This window comes from Thunnus maccoyii, chromosome 15 (genome assembly GCF_910596095.1).
Source record: "Thunnus maccoyii chromosome 15, fThuMac1.1, whole genome shotgun sequence".
Lineage (NCBI taxonomy): Eukaryota > Metazoa > Chordata > Actinopteri > Scombriformes > Scombridae > Thunnus > Thunnus maccoyii.
The window spans coordinates 27,955,676-27,974,125 of NC_056547.1; the positions used below are offsets into that span (position 1 = coordinate 27,955,676).

The 18,450-nt window shown below is 39.7% G+C and overlaps 1 protein-coding gene across 3 annotated transcripts in view; it reads left to right on the plus strand.

Moving 5' to 3' along the window:
* LOC121912520 (retinoic acid receptor beta-like) overlaps positions 1–18,450 on the plus strand; it is a 224,467-nt gene that overhangs the window by 147,185 nt on the left and 58,832 nt on the right. Inside the window, exon 1 of one of the 3 annotated variants that reach the window (XM_042434670.1) lies at positions 12,473–12,558. The exons of the other annotated variants lie outside the window; for them this stretch is intronic. Coding sequence (XP_042290604.1) covers positions 12,556–12,558 — 3 coding nt within the window. The 5' untranslated portion in view covers positions 12,473–12,555. Of the gene's footprint in view, positions 1–12,472; positions 12,559–18,450 lie in introns of those variants that run through there. 3 annotated transcript variants of the gene reach the window in all.

Sequence of the window (18,450 nt, forward strand, 5' to 3'; positions counted from 1 at the left end):
ATTGGATTTCTTCCCAGGCGATGCAGTTTTCTCCCATGCAGCCAGACTGCTGTGTGAAGTCCTCTCTCCTCCCCGCCTCTGTAAATGAAGCAGTGGTATGCCAGGAATCCTTTGGAGTTTTTGGCCCAGAGGGAGGTGGTGATCAGCTCACTCACTAGGCTTTGGGTCAAACTAAGTTCTCCGTGGACTCCCATGCCGTTTATACACCAATATAAGCCTCATCGTAAAAGCCTGTCATGACCTCTGACCTCCCTTGCTCTGGCCTTCATTTAGAGGAGGCCCACTTTATAAATCCTAGATGAAATTTATCTGAATGAATGAAACAAATAATGTAGTATGTGCACAACAGCTCAGTTTAGGCACATACATACTGACAGTGGATCATCATCACATCATTTCTGAGCGCCGTGAGCGCAGATTGTGCCTCCCTAATGACAGATGCAGGTGGTGAATGAAGTGAAATCACTGTCAGAGTGCTTCTGAGAATATGTACAATAAGGCAGATTTTCATTCTATCCATCCGCTCACTCTACGGAGCGCTGATGTAAAAATAGTTCAATTCATGGCAGAATGGCCTTGATTTTTGTGACATCCTGACTCAAGAGGATTAAGCGGAGGATTATAGTTTTTTTTTTCCCTGTGTTGTATTTCTGTCTCCATGGCGAAGGCATTGTTGTCTGTGGTGCGAGGGGCAAGCCCCTTCTATTGGGTAGATGCAACCAAGCATGCTCTACAGCTGTAGGCTTTTAGCCAGCAAGAAGAGCCTTTTACTGCCCGCTGAATGTGCCAATTAGAGCTACAAATAGACTCAAAGACAGACAGTGCGTGTGTGTATGTGCTTTGTAGGATATATGGTTGCGAGTATAAAGCACTTGTTAAAGACACTTTTCACACATGCACGCTTACATGCTTATACTGCAATAAATTCATATTGCACAAATGAGTGTCCAAGCATTTGTTTTCTAAGCTGCACAGTATAAACATTTATGTGAAATTAAGATAAATGTAGAATTTTCACAGAAATGGCAGTAGTCCATGTTAATACAAGTAAATATCAGACAATATCATTTTAATGACATGGTTTATTTTAAATGACATTACTGACTATAAATCACATTATTTCAACTTCAAACTGATTTATTTTGATCATTAGGTACTTTGAGATGTATTACTTGTTCGGTTAAATATTTGTACTACATTTGATAAATAAATGAAGAAGTTAAGATGCAGTATAAACTCATATTTCTTCAGCTGAATTTGTAGAATAAAGCTGTTAATAAAGCTATTCACTACTCTTTACATAGCAGACAGTCAGTAATTGACTCTACAGTGAGCAGTAAACTGAGATTTCAGACACTTATGAATCAACATTTCGTGTCATCACTGACAGCTGTACAGTCATTTCTGCATCTATAAAATGCAGCATGTGGTATTGTGGGATCGTTAGTCATTTACATGCATGAATGTGACTCTCAGTATTCTGACAAATGTGCAACACGTGCAATAACCACTTAGTTGTAAGCAGGTGTGATTTTTTTTACTTTTTTTTATGATTTATATTTTACTAAAGTTTTCAAAATTTTAACACAATGCAGACAATAATTATAACAATAATAATAAAAATAATAATGATGATGAATAAACATAACAAAAAGACATAGAAAAGAAAATAACTTAAATTTATCTGAAATTTATTTAAAAGAATAAATCACTTACACACACACATATATATATAAAGAGAAATGAATGACTATTTAATGATTTTTTATGAACCAAGCAATTAATCGCTTAATGAAAACTAATTGTTAGTCACAGTCCTAATCATTCTTATTATCAATTAATAAAATAACATTTTACCTGAAATTGTTTGTTTTGTTCAGTCTAAAATATAAAGATATTCTCTTTACAATGAAAGAATGATTCATTTATTATCAAAATGCTTAATTATTTTTCTGTCCATCCACATACCTTCCAGAAAGATCATACATATGTATGCCAACAGAGAATCAGCATTACTAGTTGCACTTTTATCAGTGTTCAGATTCTAGTTAGTTAGTGTGTTGCCCAGCCGGAGCAGATCTGCTGTGTGGATAGAGCTGATTTGAATTGTTAAAACAGGGTGCAGGCATATGGGCCTCCAGAAGCACATGCATATGCAGCACATGACAGTTTTTATCTGTGTTGACCCAAAGTCAAGAAATCCTCCAAAGTCAAGGCAGCTTTCACATTCAGTCACCCCTACACTTCCTGTCCACTTGACATTTTTTAACAATGTCCTTCTCAAAACTCCGTCTGAAAACTCCACAAAGTGTTCCAGGTACCATCTGAGCATGATGTCTGTACTGATTCCTGGAACTGATCCTGTCTACTGTTCATACCAGTGAAGAACACATGAAGGAAAAGCTGTGCAGACTTCAGTGTTGTGTACGCTCTGCTTTCCAAGAATGAGGAACTGCTGGATATCAGATATCTGTCTATCTGTAAACCTTTGCATTTTGGGACCGTGCCCTGCAGTTAGTTTCCCTTCTAATCAACAACAAAAAACCACATGCAAATAAACAAAAGCATATGAAGAAAACTTCTTTACAAATTTAAGAAAAAATGCTGCAAAGTGAGAAAACACAACAAAATACAGAAGCACTGAAAGTCACACAGAACACACTGGAAATAAGTTACAAAACAACATAAATTTCATGTGGTCACTAAAAGTAATGACCATGCCCTCTATAATTAGTGTGGCCTTTTTGTGTTTCTCTGTTGTTTTGTAACTCATTTCTGTTCTGACTTGCAGCATTTCTGTATTTGGGTGCAGTTTTTTGGAAATGCTGTGTGAAGCTGGTGAAGATGTTATCGTCATTTGCTTGTTTTTTCTCTATTTGCATGCTTTGTTAAATTGCAGTGCATTTCAGTGTTCAGGGCCACTGTAGCAAAGAAAATAAAAAAAACAGGTTAAACACAAATCAGTGTGAATGAGCCGTGCTGTTGAAGAGGTTGTTCTCATGTCAGAGGAAGTAAACAAAATAGAAAACCACACTAGTAATCAGAGGAGCACTCCCAACTGCATGAAAGAAAAAAAAAGCTGTACTGCATGTGAGTAAATAGGAGTTAGTTCCCAATTGTCTCATAATTCTGTGCTTGTGCACAGTCTGTCTTTATATCATAGGGAGCATGATTCATGGACCATAACATCCTGTCATGTCTGAATGAAGCTGTAGGGAACACTTACGTAAAAGACACCATTGTTTTAATGACAAACCCTCAATTTAAAAGAGAGATGAAGACAGCAATGTAATGTATTCCCTGTCTGAAAGGGCCTCTACAAGAAAAATTCCATTCACTTCCATTGTATTGGGGTTGAAGCAGAAACCAGAGAGACAGTTATCTCAAAACCTGATAAATAAAACCAGAACAATCTGTATGACTGGATACCACTAGAGAAAGTGAGAAGATTTGTTTTTTGTAGCGAGCCTGTGTCCTTCTTCAGAATGGATACAGAGCAGTTTAGAGAGTGATGTCTCAACGTTGTTTTGCATAAGCTCTGAAATGTCCAGAAAGAAAGACGCCTTGAATCTGTCGACAGCGCTGACAGGCCTTTGGGAACGAAGACAAAACTTGAAGCAGTGAACGCTCCTCCCCCTCTCTCTTTTACTTGTTGGGTCCTGAGGCGTTGACACAGCAGGATTAGTTTGATGGAACTGGTTTGACAAGCAGGAGACCATAACCTCTTTGAATAAAACACAATTCTGAATGCTCATATTGGGAAAAAAAAACCCAAATCCTTTCTGCACCTCAAACCTACATGCAGGGTTGGAATGGATAAATAAACTCCCAAACCAGAATTTCAAGTGTTTATGTATAATTTCTTTCATTTATCCCAGGAAAGGGTTAGGTGCCTGACATATAAAAGAATGGGCATGTACATACAGAAAATAACATTGTGGACCACAACACATACTTTAAATCAGGTGAACTGTATGCAGACTTGAGCTGAGCTTAGTGTTACATAGCAATGTGGCAAAGAGAAGAAAAACGTCAAAGAGGGAATTTGTAGGACATTTTATTTGGAGTCTCTGTCTTTACAGCACCTCACAAGTCTCAACAGGCTTCCACATACTGGCATTTATGAGTGTGCATTAAAGGAATACTGCAGTTCACCATTTTGGGAAATATACTCTATGGTGTTCTTTCCGAGAGTTACATGAGAAGATAGATACCATTCTAATGTCTGTGCATGAAGTACAGAGCTGGAGTCAGGACGTGGTTAGCCTAGCTTAGCATAAAGACTGGAAGCAGGGGGAAACGGCTAAAAATGTGTGTCTGCCAACATCTCATTTAATGTGTCTTCAAACCTGTGTTGTGGTGCAGACTAAAACAACCGCAGCTAGAGCCTTTAGAGGAAGTAGAATGTGATCAAAACTCAATCTGATACAAGACGAACTCTGCAAGTTTGAGCTGAACATTCATCGCTCCTGTAGCGAGGTGTGCTTTGCATGCTGGGATGAGGATGAACGAAATCAACAGTTGCTAGCAGCTAGCCAGAGAATGAATCGAGGTGCTCTATACAAGATCCTGTCACTTCTTTACAAGCAGTAGACATTGTGGGCGTGGGTGGTGGCGAAATCTGCTGTGGACAAAGCTCCGTCCCCAGGCTTTTGTTCCAGTTTGGATGTAGTTTCCCATTTGAGTCAGTAGTCCCACTTTGAGGACCACCTTCAAAACTGGGGATTGGTGTAGAAATTTCAAATATTGTTTCACATTTCATTGTTTCCATTCATTTTTATCTAAAACCCAGCTTGTATACCTCTGTATACAGAGAGCAAATTGTGAAGCACTTGGGATAAAAGGACTTTATAACATTCTGCTGCCATTTGCTACCACTGCATATACTTTGAAATGTAGTCTACTTAACGGTCAATTTACTGTAATAACAACAACAACATATTGGTTCAAATAACGCTGTAACAGTTGTGCATAACAACAGAAATGTGATTATACCATTCATTGCAAATTGTGAGAGTAAAATTGTGCAGGCTTACAAACATTTTTGTAATAACTGACATACATAGTACACAATTGGAAAGCTGCTCAATCACTAAATGTGTTATTTCAATAATATAGCACTGGTTTTACATAACAAAGTGTGTTTCCAGGTGCTGGGGAGTACTACTGCAAATGTGAAAAAAGTAGGGGAGACTAGGGACAGTTGTAACATGGGACGGTTGTAACACCTTGAATTCCTCCAATCAGAAACAAGCTACAGTGATTACACTCACTGTACACATGCTCAGTTTGACTGTCTTTTTCCTTACAAAAAAGGAGCCACATTTGAAACTCCCCAGAGAAAGTTACGAGCACAAGTGTTTTTTTGAGGTAAATATTGAACTTTTCTATCAAATGTATTTTTTGGATACTGTCCTGAGGTCAAATGTCTACAAATCCAAACAAGTATTATTAGAATCATTGTTTTGTAGGCTAAAAATAGAAATGGCTAACATGTGTCAAACTGGCAGTGAAGCTAGTTCACATGAGGTGAAAACATGACTGGTGATAGTGGGACGGTTGTAACACCTTGTTACGCCTTGTCCCTGAGCAAAGTTTAATTTATATTTTAAAAACCTAAAGGCCTACATCAACCAGATAGATAGATAGATAGATAGATAGATAGATAGATAGATAGATAGATAGATAGATAGATAGATAGATAGATAGGTATTTCATAAAACCACTTAAATACATTGTTTCAGTAGTTGACACATTGCAGTTTATAATATAGCAAATGGACTATTCCAGTGTAAATAATTTTTGATTTATCGGGAAATCACAAAAAGTGTTACAACTGTCCCTGGTCTCCCCTACTATAAAGCCTTTTGTGGCTACAGGTGTGGGAAGCTGGGAGCTGCGGGAGATCTGACAAACTGCCTCAAATGATGTCACGTGAGTCAGCATTAGCTGAAGCTGAAGACTACAAGTTTGAAAATGAAGAAATCTGTGAGGATACCAAACCTCTGTAGCCCGCTACTCATCTCTGCTGGAGGCTGGCATCTCCAGCTACATGAGCCTCTAGTAGCATCACACACCTGAATCTGTACAGTTGTGTGAACCACGTTGAGTTGCATTGTGGGTAATGTGGGTGCCAGGTTTTGACACAGAAGAAGAAGGTCTGGAATGAAAAAGACGATATCTCTGGTTCTGCTGAATTTTTTTTTGTCCATCGTGAGTCTCACAATGCTATAGGGATGCAATGCTAAATCTGTGCAGTACTCCTTTTCTATGCAGCAGCAGAGACAATTACCAAAATTATTTTTTTAATATCTTTTATTGTTTCAAGATCTTTTCAAAAACTCTTTCACTAGTTCCTTGGTCCATGGCCTGATTTTCCACCAAATTCAAATAAAATCTGTTAACAAAGTTTTGATGCATCCTGCTGGCTAACAGACCAACACACAAAAACTGGGCCAAAAATGTAATCTCCTTGGTGTAACAATGCATATTCAGGAGTTTATAATTCCGGTGACCAGATTGCATATGCATATTGTTGCTTTTTTGAGCCTGCACTCATGAATCTGCTGAATTCTATGTTTCTGTCCCTGGCTTTGGTACAAAATGTGAACACTTACTTTGATGAACATGCAGGCTATAGGTTTAATCAGAAAAAAATGCACATTCAGATTAAAAAGGAACTAGAAAAATCTATCTGTTTTTTTTGTTGGTGGTCACTCACACTTAACCTTCCTGTTTATTTCCCTCTGCACCCCTCCCTATATACACATAATCCTCCTCCTCCCATCACATAAGCCTTTGCCTCCCATGTGCTTTTCATATCTTTATTTAGTCCCCGCTGCCGTTGCAGGACAGCGATGATGAAGAGCCTGGTTGAGTTGACAGTTTACTGCAAAGATAGAGAGCGAAAAGAGACATGGATCTGCTGGGGCCTTTCTCTGCCTGCGTTCTGCCTGTCACTGTAATCTATACAGCTCCCCCCGGTGCTAACACGCAGTCCATAATGTGATTTGTCAACGTTGTACAACATAAAAGAAGCCCGAGCGCTAATAGAGAGAGAAAAATCAAACAGAGAGGGTCAGCGCCGTTCACCGCTTGCAGAGGTGTGACGGGAAATAGATATGATTGTTATACCATGGCATTATTCTCCTCTCACTGCAGTGCAATCTGCTGCTCAACTGGTGATACTGCCTCATGTCTCTTTCAGTCACCAGTAGATGGCCAGTTAAAAGACAAAACTTGATTTTAGTGTGTGTTGTCTGTTTCCTGGGGTGTGACTGTACGTTCGGACAGACCTCAGGTGTCGAGGATATGTCAATGTGAAGTAACAGCATGTGAAGTGTGCTTTGACATACTGCTGTGGAGGCTGATTTGCTGTTTGAGGAATGAATCCTTTCTACTGTTCGTCAGGGGACTCAGGACTCGCCTGTTCAAACAGGTTTACAAGCTGTGAGTCCTTTGGTTTGATGTGGAAGTTTGTCATTAAAGGAATCCAGTGGAGTTTTCATTTTAAACACCTTTATAATGAAAATTTACTTGTTGGATTTTTCTCAGCACTGCATTCCATCATTCAAGCAAAAATGTAGTTATGGCATAAATCAAGGTGAAATCTGCTTTAATCATCCATAAAATTATGTTTATTTACTATTATCATACATATCATATTACCTTTTATAGATGTGGTTGACGTGTTAGCAAATTTAAGTCCAATATGAGTGGTGGAAAATAACTAAGTACATTTACTCAAATACAGTACTTAGGTACAATTTTGAGGTACTTGTACTTTACTTAAGTATTTCCATTTTTATGATGATTTACACTTACTTTATGATACTTCCACTCCACTCCTAACAATTCATTGCTACATTTATTTGACAGCTTTAGTTACTTTTCAGATGAAGATTTGACACAATGGATAATATAACAAGCTTTTAAAATACAACACATTGTTAAAGATGAAACCAGTGGTTTCCAACCTTTTTGGCTTTTGACGTCTTACAAAAAGCAGTGTGTAGTCGGGGTCACATTTCACATGTCTATGAGTTGTTAACAGCTCCACCAAATAGTGATTTTTCCCTCTAAACTTCTCACATGCTTTCATTTCAATAAATGTTCAAATGAGCCAATATTTCAGCAAAAATCAAAGATTAGAGAAAAAGTCCAAAAACTGAAAACAGATTTGTATATCGGAACTTTGTTTTTTCTTCTTTCCTCTCCCATTACTCATCTCACAACCCCTCAGATTTATCTGGTGACCGTTTGGAGGGGACTTCCAGCAGCTACAACAGTAATATGCTGCTCTAACACTGATGCTTAAGTATTAATAATCTAATAATGTCATATATAACAATTTATCAGTCAGAGGGACCAAATCACTACTTTTAGTGTAATACTTTAACTACATCAAGCTCATAAACTTTTGTACTTTTACTTAAGTGGAAGTTTTCATGCTGGATTTTAACTTGAAGTATTTTACATTGCTGTATTGGTATTTTTGCTTCAGTAAAGGTTCTGAGTACTTCTTCCGCTACTGTCCAATATTCACTCCATCTCTCTACCAACCACTGGGGGAAATATCTGGATCTTTCGCAGCTAAGTGCTCCACAATGTCCACCATGTTTGTCTGATGTTTGGTGCTGAGTAGGTAGTGTACAGTGGGGTTTTTAGAGCTTTTTCTCTGAAAACAGCTGCCTGTTGCAGACCAAAAAACAATACTATGAGAGCGCCACACCCTTCACCCTAAGATGCTATTAAGCAATGGCTTTAGAAAACACAAGTTTTCACAAAAATATAAAGAATAAGACTTAAATTCTCTTTTTTCTTATTTCATCCATGATACACAAGATGAAAACTGAGCTACATTGTCCAACTTGACCATACCCAGTTTTCACATTATAAAAACAGTACTCTACTGAAAACCAATGTCAGAAAAAACAAAGGGCAAAATTGTCCTTATTGTTTAGCATTAAATAGCATACCTCTGATCTGTTACTCCCTAATCTGTTATCACAGTGACAGAAGCACCATTTTTGAATGCACGCACATAACTTAACCATACTTCAACTGTTTACTCTTCTCTGGCCTGCTGGGTTGGTCAAATGGCTGTGATGGGCTGGATGGCCTTTCAATCAATCTAACTTGACCTATAGGTTTTCATGTATGGAGAACACATTTTGTTTCATCAATGGCCAGCTTAGGAAAAAGTGGGGGGGATGGAATCAGTGTTTCTGTGAAAGTGCAGGTGCAGGTGCAACAGCCGTAACACCCGCGGCAGTAATGCGCCTGACTGAGAGTGAACCAAAACAGTAAAGTTGCAGCCAGACGGCCAAACGACAAGCCGAAACTCGCTATAAAGGTCCGTGAAGCCGAGGGGAGCTGCAGTGTTGCTGATAATTCTCTGTAGGTTCATCACTACAAGTAACACCTTTCACATTACAAACTGCTCTCACATCATACATTATTATTGTAAAAACTATTGATTATTGATGCTTTAAAGCTCTCATTGGTGATTAGAGGAAAATCCCATCATCAGAAAATAACCCCATCACTCATAACATCGCTCTGGTTGATATGACCACCAAAAGCCCATCCAGCTAGCTTCTTAAGTTTGAAAAAAGGCATAAATTGACTTGGAGATTTTGTAGATTAATCCAAGCGTTTGACTGGCTGATTGTATTATTTGATCCAATTATGACAAAACTGGAAGAAAAAATATTAGTATAAACCAAATGTTTTCTTAACATGGTGGTATAATGTTGGGATCATCATCAGTCTAGTCTAGCTTTTAATATCATATTGGGTGAAGGAATGTGGAGACTTAAATGTGTGATAAACCTCAATATTGATATTATGATGTTACAGTTTCTAGCTTTCTGCCTTGTTGTTTTGCTTATTAGATTTTTTAGAAGCGAAATCATCAGTGATGACATCATAGGACAGCTGCTGACCAATCTCATGATTGATACTGATTATGGCAAGACCGCTGAGGATGCTTGGTTATGTAACCTTTGGTGTGTTCAAGTTTCCTCAGTCCTTAATTTTAGTCAGTCTATTCAGTGTTTAGGTCAGGTTCAGTTGGTTTTGGATCCGTTCTTAATTCTGAGGTCAGTTTAGAGTTCTGGGTGCACCCAGTAATAAAAGCAAAGGGATTGCAGGGCTTGTAACACAGTCCTACCACATCAGTGTCACCACATAAGGGGATCACGGAAAAGTTTCTTCCTCTGGGTAGATGAAGTACAAATGTTGGCTCGCCATCCCCTTTGTCAAGGAGAGAATCCAGAATCCAAGGTCCAAGGCACAGTATCTTCAGGGAGTCTGGAAAACCGAGCCTGTGTAACAACAGGGCTATTATTTTAGGTCAAGTCTCCATTATCTATGGTCATAGTAAATCAACACATCATGAAACTCTCAATTTGCCACTATAATATGATAGCAATTAAATGAGCTCAATAGTTTAACTGTACTGTATCTTCTTTTATGAGCTGTGTTTCTCCTCTTTTTAACATTAATCATGAATTATGATTATACATTTTAACCATTTTAACTTTTTAGAAATAACATTTCACATGAATTTATTGTATTTTCACCATAGATTGAGGTACAGTACATAGTATTGATTTCTTACACACAACATGTTTTTATAATAGAAGTAAAATTTAAATGCTTTCACTTCTATATCATCTCCTTATGCACAAATAAAACTGTTTATCACACTAGCAGTACTAACTAGAGCTGTTATGCTGCTAAATGCAGCCAAAGCTACATTTTACATCTCAGGTTTTTCATTCAGGGTAAACACAGAAATTTCCCTTTAACTTAAGGTCAACACTGTAATATCTCACAGCAGTAAAACATAACAGATGTTTCTGCATAGAACATATACACCTGCAGTACCACATGTCGACTGTCTCATGCGGAATCATGGATGTATAGTAAGAGCTGGATAGGGTGCAGCCGCTCAGCCTTGCAGCCAATTTTTCCCAGTGGCCACTCGCAGTATTGCAACGAAAAATCCCCCTGCGGCCCAAAAAGCATTTTCCCCATAGACTACCATTGTAAAAGAGATGTCTGTAAAACTGTTGACAGGACACCTCGAACTTCAAACAAGGTCAATCATGACTCTCTCTATAATGAACTATTGATCCATGGAGGTTTTATATTTGTAAAACTTTCCTTTCTGAGAAAAGCAATTTAAAAATTTGTGACATCATCACAATGTAAAGTCTATGGGCCGAGCGGGAACTCGAAGGCGGGGCCAGTGGGGGAAACACTACTGCGCATATTCAGTGGGCCGCACAACACGGAAGCAAACCTGGAAGCTAGAAACTTTTTTTGGTGTATGCGCCAGCCAAGCAATTCCTATAGCACTGAATGGGCACCATTTTTAGTCTTATAATACATCCACGTGCCGACTACAGGAGTTAGCTATGCTAGCTTAGCTGAAAAATTAACTCACCATGACGTTACAAAAGAATAGTTAACCCATAGCATGCAGGTCCCTGGATTGGTCACTCAGTCACTACGCTTGTCTGCTGTCCTCAAGACTCAGTTTTACATACACATTTATTAACTTTTTACACTTTTTAACATCCACAGAGTTCCTCACTCACTCAACACTCTTCTCTGCATCTGCTCTCATCAACTTTTTTCTCACCGTGTAGTGTGGGGAGAAGGGGGACTTAACGTATTTCCTTTGACAGGAACTTTCTGCTATCTAACCAATGATAAACTAATGTAAAGAAAATCAGTCTGACAGACAGATGAGTTAACCTAAAATATAGGATAAAAGCGCTACATAAAATATAGCCATTTAGCCATTTGAGGAATGCCACCTCACGGGGCCCCCTGGTGGTTAGGGCCCCCACTGCAGTTGCTTAAAATGCAAATAGGCAAAAACAGCCCTGTTTCTATGTTTTCCCTCCTAATGAAGTGTATGTGAGAGGGATCAGGGATAGACTCAGCTGAACCATTATGAGGCTTATAGCTCAGTTAGCACCAGGTGGTGGATCTGGATCTGGTATGACAGAGTCATAACAAACACTAATGGGGATATAGATTCATATATTTGTTGCCAGAGATATCAAGAGGGTTGCCAAAGAAAGGTGTTGCAGTGTTGGGAGTCGAACTTCCTTGCATGTTGGGACCAGGTTTTGCTGAAACTTTACAAAAATCAAAGTCAGTTTCAGTATTAAAATGTGCAGGCTAAGGTAAATAAACATGCATTTAACAATTAAAGTTGAAAGAAAACAACCATCCTATGCATTTTCTATGCAGCTTTTTAAAGATATTCATATCATGTTCAGCAACAAAAGCAAAATCTGACATTCAAGTCAAGATTTATAAAGAAAAACAATCTATAAACAAAAGTCTAGGCTGCTCACAGAAATTAACCGGTGTTCTAGAATTATCCCAAACACTGTGTTAGCAAACAGTCTATATGAGATGACACAGTGCTGTTTGACTGACTCACAGACTGACCTGAATTTATTATTTTGCACTTGGCTGTATCATGTCAACTCTTCTCTATAGACATACGGATATAGGCCCAGTGTAACTATGGTAAGCTAATTTCAGCCAATATATCAGGTTGGTTGGTTTGACTGTACTTGATATATCTGTGTAAGTGTCTCGTCTTACCAGAGAGTGGCACAGCAAGATTCATTCCCATGTCCTCACAAAATAGGTAGGCTTAAAGCTTGGTGATGTAGTGACTAGTTCCACTCTTGTTTGGTAGATGTAAATTCACCCAGGGCAGTGGGTGGTGTGCCACTATAATGGTGCAACATAGCTAATATAATACCTTCTTTCTTGTACTCTCCAGTTATTTCTGTTCGAATGTCGGTTTTGTAGCTGGCAGCGGTATTTTGCATCTACACGAAAGATCTCCGGAGAGATATACTAAGCGCCAAAAGCAAATCCACTGATTGTGGCAATTCCATTGAAATTAACTGACTCTGGTCAAAACCTTTTACTGAACCTTAAAGCTGACTAATCAAAAGTTTTATATTAACAATTAGTCAAAGATGCAGTCTGAAAGGGTTTATTATATGTATATTTGCTATAAAGGGCGTTTTAGCATCTTTCATCAAGTTTTTTGGTTTTACAGCCCGCAACTTTACTGTTTTGGTTAACTCCAGTCGCTCTCAAACAGTAAAGGAGTATTTAGCAGCTAAAGAGCCAGATATTTTTCTCAATAGTTGGTGGAGACCCAACCAGAGCTAAAAGGAGAGTGATTATATGACATTACATTCATTAGGTGTCTTAAAATGTGACTCCAAATGAATACTAAAGTTGCTCTTTGACTGCTGGATGTGTAAATATAGCCAACAAATCGCTAGTTGTTAGCTAACCATCAAGCTCGCTCACCAAGATTTGGAGGTATACAAAGTTCTGACTGCCTTGGGGCTGAGTAAATAATGTCAGAATGATCAACACTCTACCCTAACCAAATTGTAAACATAATCCCACAAGGACGTCTGAAGGCTAGGCTTAACTAAATGTCCTTTATTTGGTTCCACACAAATTGTTACTGTGAGTAGGCTTTGTTGTAGCTACAAGCACAGGTCAGCAGCAGGTCTGCGTCTGTGTGGTGTGTGTTAATGTGTAAGTGAGCAGAATGTTGGCCTCCCATTGGAGAGTAAGAGAGCTTAAAGATGGCTTCTGATCGCTCCGGGGGCCTGCGCCAGGTCCGGGGCCGAAAGACGAGCACTGAATGGTGAGCGGCAACCTGAAGAATAGGGCCACAGTGGGGCATCTGTGGAGGACTGGGTGATCTGAAACCTCCTCATTCTCTTCTCCGTTGTCTTTTTATGCCTCTCGCTCAGTCTCCGGTTCTCTGTCTCTGCAGCTATTCAGAGCAGGTTGGGTGAGTCACACAGCTCCTCTGTTCAGGCCTCTCACTAGCTATCTCTCCTTTTTCTTCCTCCTCTTGTTCTCCTCCTCTTTTTTGCCCTCTCCCTTCTACTTTTCCCTCATTCGCCATTCAATGTCTACTGTATCTCTTAGTCCATCAGTGCACTTCAGGTGCTCGGATGGACAGATAAGCACTGATTGAGTTTCAGGGGGGTTGGTGTGTAGAGGAGGAGGAACAGAGGAGAAGAGTGGGGGTCTGAGAGAGCTGTCTCTTATTTTCAGTGTTGTGGCTGTTGACTCTGTTTGTGTCTTATCTGTTGAGGTTTCACATTTGCCATGGTCACAATGCAGGTCTTTGTGAAGTCCAGGTCCCTTTTTTTGTCCTGTTGTTCTGTATTTTTAGTTGATAAAGCAGGTGAACCACAACATCACCACGGTCCTCATTTTGTGTTCTCTGAAATGTCAACTTTCAGCTTCTACAAAACCCAGATGGCACAGATACTCAGTCCTTGATGTGTTCACTGTGAAAGTGTTGTGTGTGGCATGTTGTATAAAACTATTTTTTTGGAAACCTTGTATCTCAGGGACTTTTAGGGTCTGAGAAAAGCTTGACAACTACTGCACTTTGTAGTTCATCCAACAGGGTTTGAACAGGTGTCATACACATGTTTTTAACCCATCCCTCAACCCTCAATTAAAGAAAAAACTATGTAACTAGTAAAATTGGCTACAAATAAAAAGCTGAATTCATAAGCAATAAACCCTACCTTGTTCAAGTGACTACACTATATTATTACTACATGACTCTGTGACTACATTCTATTAACTTACTCTTGTTCTGTTGTACACTGTAAAAATCTTGATATCATTCCTTTCAGTCTTTTATAGTGTATCTTTAACATAAAATCAGTTTTCATTGATAGCAGTCAATAATATGTTCTTGTTTCATTTCGTAAAATGGGACATCAACATTTTAGGAAACTTGTTTTACTTGTTGTCCTCCCTCTCGCTTGGTTAGCCCAGCCCCCTCCCTGAACTCTGTTGTGTCTTTCCAGTGAACTGCAGGTGTAAGTAATAGCTTGGACTGGATAAACTGGGTAAATATCACCCCTCCTCCCCCCTCCCCTTCCTACTCTCCCCTCTACCTCTCTTCCTCATTTTTCTGGAACCCCCCAGGGTCTCCAGTGTCCTCTCCACTTTCCACGGCAGTGATAAGATGTCGACATGATTAAGAGCGAAAGCTAATCCGCCACTCTGCCTCTCTTCCCTCGGCTGTGCTGAATGCTCAGGCAACACAAAGCACCGCGGCCGAGTCCAAAGAGCCAGGGCGAGCAAGCCGGACAGCCAGTTGATGGCAGGAACAGAGAGAGAGGGAGGGAAAGTGGAGGAGGCCAGGTGGACAAGGGGTTGGATTGTAGCTAAATAATTAATGGGCGGCACTTTCGTTTTTTAATCTGTAAATGAGAAGGCCTAAGATGGCGGGGCCGTCACTCTGACACCCTATCCCTGGCCCATTAAGATAACAAGATGTTGGATAATGATCTCAGTTAAGGTGCAGTTTATCAGTCCAGGGCAAAGTGGCCTCGTCTCCCAGGTGGCTGGGCTCGTGTCCCCTGATGCCCTGACATTACATCTCAACATGGCCTTATCTACAGAATAAGCATGGAGAGAGTTCCGGTATGAGGAGCTCTATAGTTATCAGACAACCGCCAGTATGAACAAAAACACAATTACCTTTTCAGAGAATCTGACACAACATTTTCAAGTAACTAAAGGCTAAAATAATGTCCATCACCTCCTGTTGGCTGAGAGGGCAGAAACACAGCGGTGAAATGATAATAAAAATGCATTTGACATAATCAGTCTGTGCCTCAACAATCTCGGAACCCATCGACTATCTGTGTGATGACAATTTAGCCTCTGGTGGCAATGGCCAATATTACGGGGCTTCCAGATATCTGGATAACAGATATCCCCCCCCCCCCCCCCCCCCCTTTTTTTTTTTTTTTTACCTTACTCCCATCATACATTGTATGATATGCAAATAGTGGCTGTGCCACCATTATCAGATGTTGTGGTGCACCTCCACAGGGTTGTGTGGAGGTGCGGGGTGTGGGCACATTTATTTGTAATTGCTGTGAAACAATCAGAAAATAACATTTTCACCGGCTTTCTGGCTACCAATGCTCGCTGTCCTCATCCACTCTCTAGCTCGCTCCCAATGCTTCTCTCTCTCTCTCTCTCTCTCTCTCTCTCATCTTTATAAAATGAGTTAGGAAGCGTCAGCAAAGCCTAACTCTTCTTTCAACGTTATCAAACGAAGAGAAATGTCTTCCCCTCTTCCTAGTAACGTTTTTGTCCTCCCTCATGGCAGAGTTACAGCTCTGATCAGTCTGATCATCGGCTGTGGTTGGCTACCACAGTGTTACAAGTTGCTTTTCTCCAAAAGTTAATTCTTGTTAATCTTTTTCGCCAGGCCACTGCAGCACCCCTACGGCCCGCACCCCTGCAGCCTAAACACACAACCTGTCTGCTTCCGGCTGGTTACCTTTCTACTTTTAAGAAAGTTTGACAGTATCTTTTGATTTGATTTGTTTTATTTGATTTCACTGTAGTGCCCATTCAAAAGGTGCCTGTTCGGAATGGGCCGATTTCTCAATACCTAGAGAGAGTTGTGCCCCTCCCCTAAACGCCTCTCGTGCAGACTATCGCTAGACGCTACAATTTACCGATGTTCCCTAAATGCCTGAGATGCAGGCTATCAGTAGACACTATAATTTACTCATGTTCCCTCAATGCCTCACATGCAGGCTATTGGTAGATACAATTTTGAGTTGAGCGGAAGTTTATCAGATGAACTGTAGTGCCCATTCAAAATGTGCCTGAGACATCCTGCACTCTTGAACATACATACAAAGTTCCCACATGTGAGGAACAAGAGTAGAGCTTAACTCTAAACTTTTTCAGTTCATTCTCCATGGTAGTTCTCATCACTACGGCTGTAATTCCACCTCTGACCACAATGTGGGTTGCAATGGCAGAGTGGTGCTGTCCGTATTCCTGCTTGTTGAATCCACGTGCAGAAGAAGAAACAGAAGAAACGTTGATTATGAGGTATTTTTACATATTTCTGAACATGCCTGAGACATCCAGCACTATGTTTTGAAAGTACATGCCAAGTTTTGTTCACAGCACACAGTTCAATATTAGAGTTTAAGTCTCTTAAACTTTTTCAAGTCATTAACACTATGGACGTAATCCCACCTCCGACCACAGTGTGAGTTGCAATGGCAGAGTGGAGCTGTCTGTATTTCCGCTCATTGACTCCATGGGCAGAAGAAGAAGCAAATCAATGTTATTTATGAGGTATTTTTTATATATTTCTCAAGAACTGCACATCCAAGCAACTTCACACATCAACATTGCACTTCCTCGTTTCCCCAGCAATCCACCTGCCAGGTATGAAGTGGATCAGATGAATGGTTTTCAAGATAAGGACAAACTTACATACATACAGACAGAGATTCCTTGCTTTATAGAGAGAGATTAGTATAGTTCGTCCTTGGTTTCGATGGAGAATTTTACTTAGTGCAGGGCAGTATGACCAAAAATTTGTATTATGGTATTTTTTAAGATTTGGGCGGTTTCATGGTATATCACGTTTCTTTTTTTTTTTTTTTTTAATGACTGAGCCTTTATAGGTTTATAGTGGCATATTCTACCGTCACAAGTATAGAGCTTACATGAATCACTTCAAAAGTTTGTGCCACATCTCCAGATGTACGTAGCCATAATGCCACTACAAGCGGCTAGTTCCTGTGTTTACTTTCGTTCAGACTCACAAACTTTTGAAGCGATTTATGTAAAAACCATGTTTATTTCTAAAGTAGTAGGGGGCTGACAAAGGTTGTCCTGATAACCGTCATTATACGTGAGGCCTCGTTCCCCTAAATCTCAATCTGAATCTTTGGAATGTCAATAATGGAGCCTACTGGCTAGCTAACAAACTGTACCCAGCATGCCGTTCAGCTGTGTAATTTTGTAAATGTACAATTATTAGTGTTACTAATTGTTTATGTGTGACAAATTGTTGTCTGCCATGGTGTTTTGCCCTGTTAAAGAGAGTAGTTTTGGGTTATTAATTGTTGTGTTATAAAGTTGTAACCGTAAGGATATGCAGTTAATAGGGGTCCCCTCTCAATGCAGTTTATATAGGGTGTTATAGCGCTCCTCGTGGTGAACATTGATATATATTCTGCTACCTGTTAAAGAGTTACAGCAACAGCTTCAGCCATGCACCGGTGTGACAGTATATGAAAAATTCATATCATACGGGAAATTCAAACCGGTACACCAGATGAACGGTTATACCACCCAACACTGATTTTACTGTCCTATGGTCACTGGTCCGATTTTATATTCCTACCTAAATGATTTTCTAAAGAAGTCAATTGTCACAAAAGCCATACAGGAGCTTTATTAAGACAATATTAAGATTACCTTGATGAAACTGGTTAGAAACATCTGTATTCTGCAGATACTGTAGGTGGGTAAACTCAGTTTAGCAGCTTTGCCCTCCTCTGCATCCATGTGAGGTAA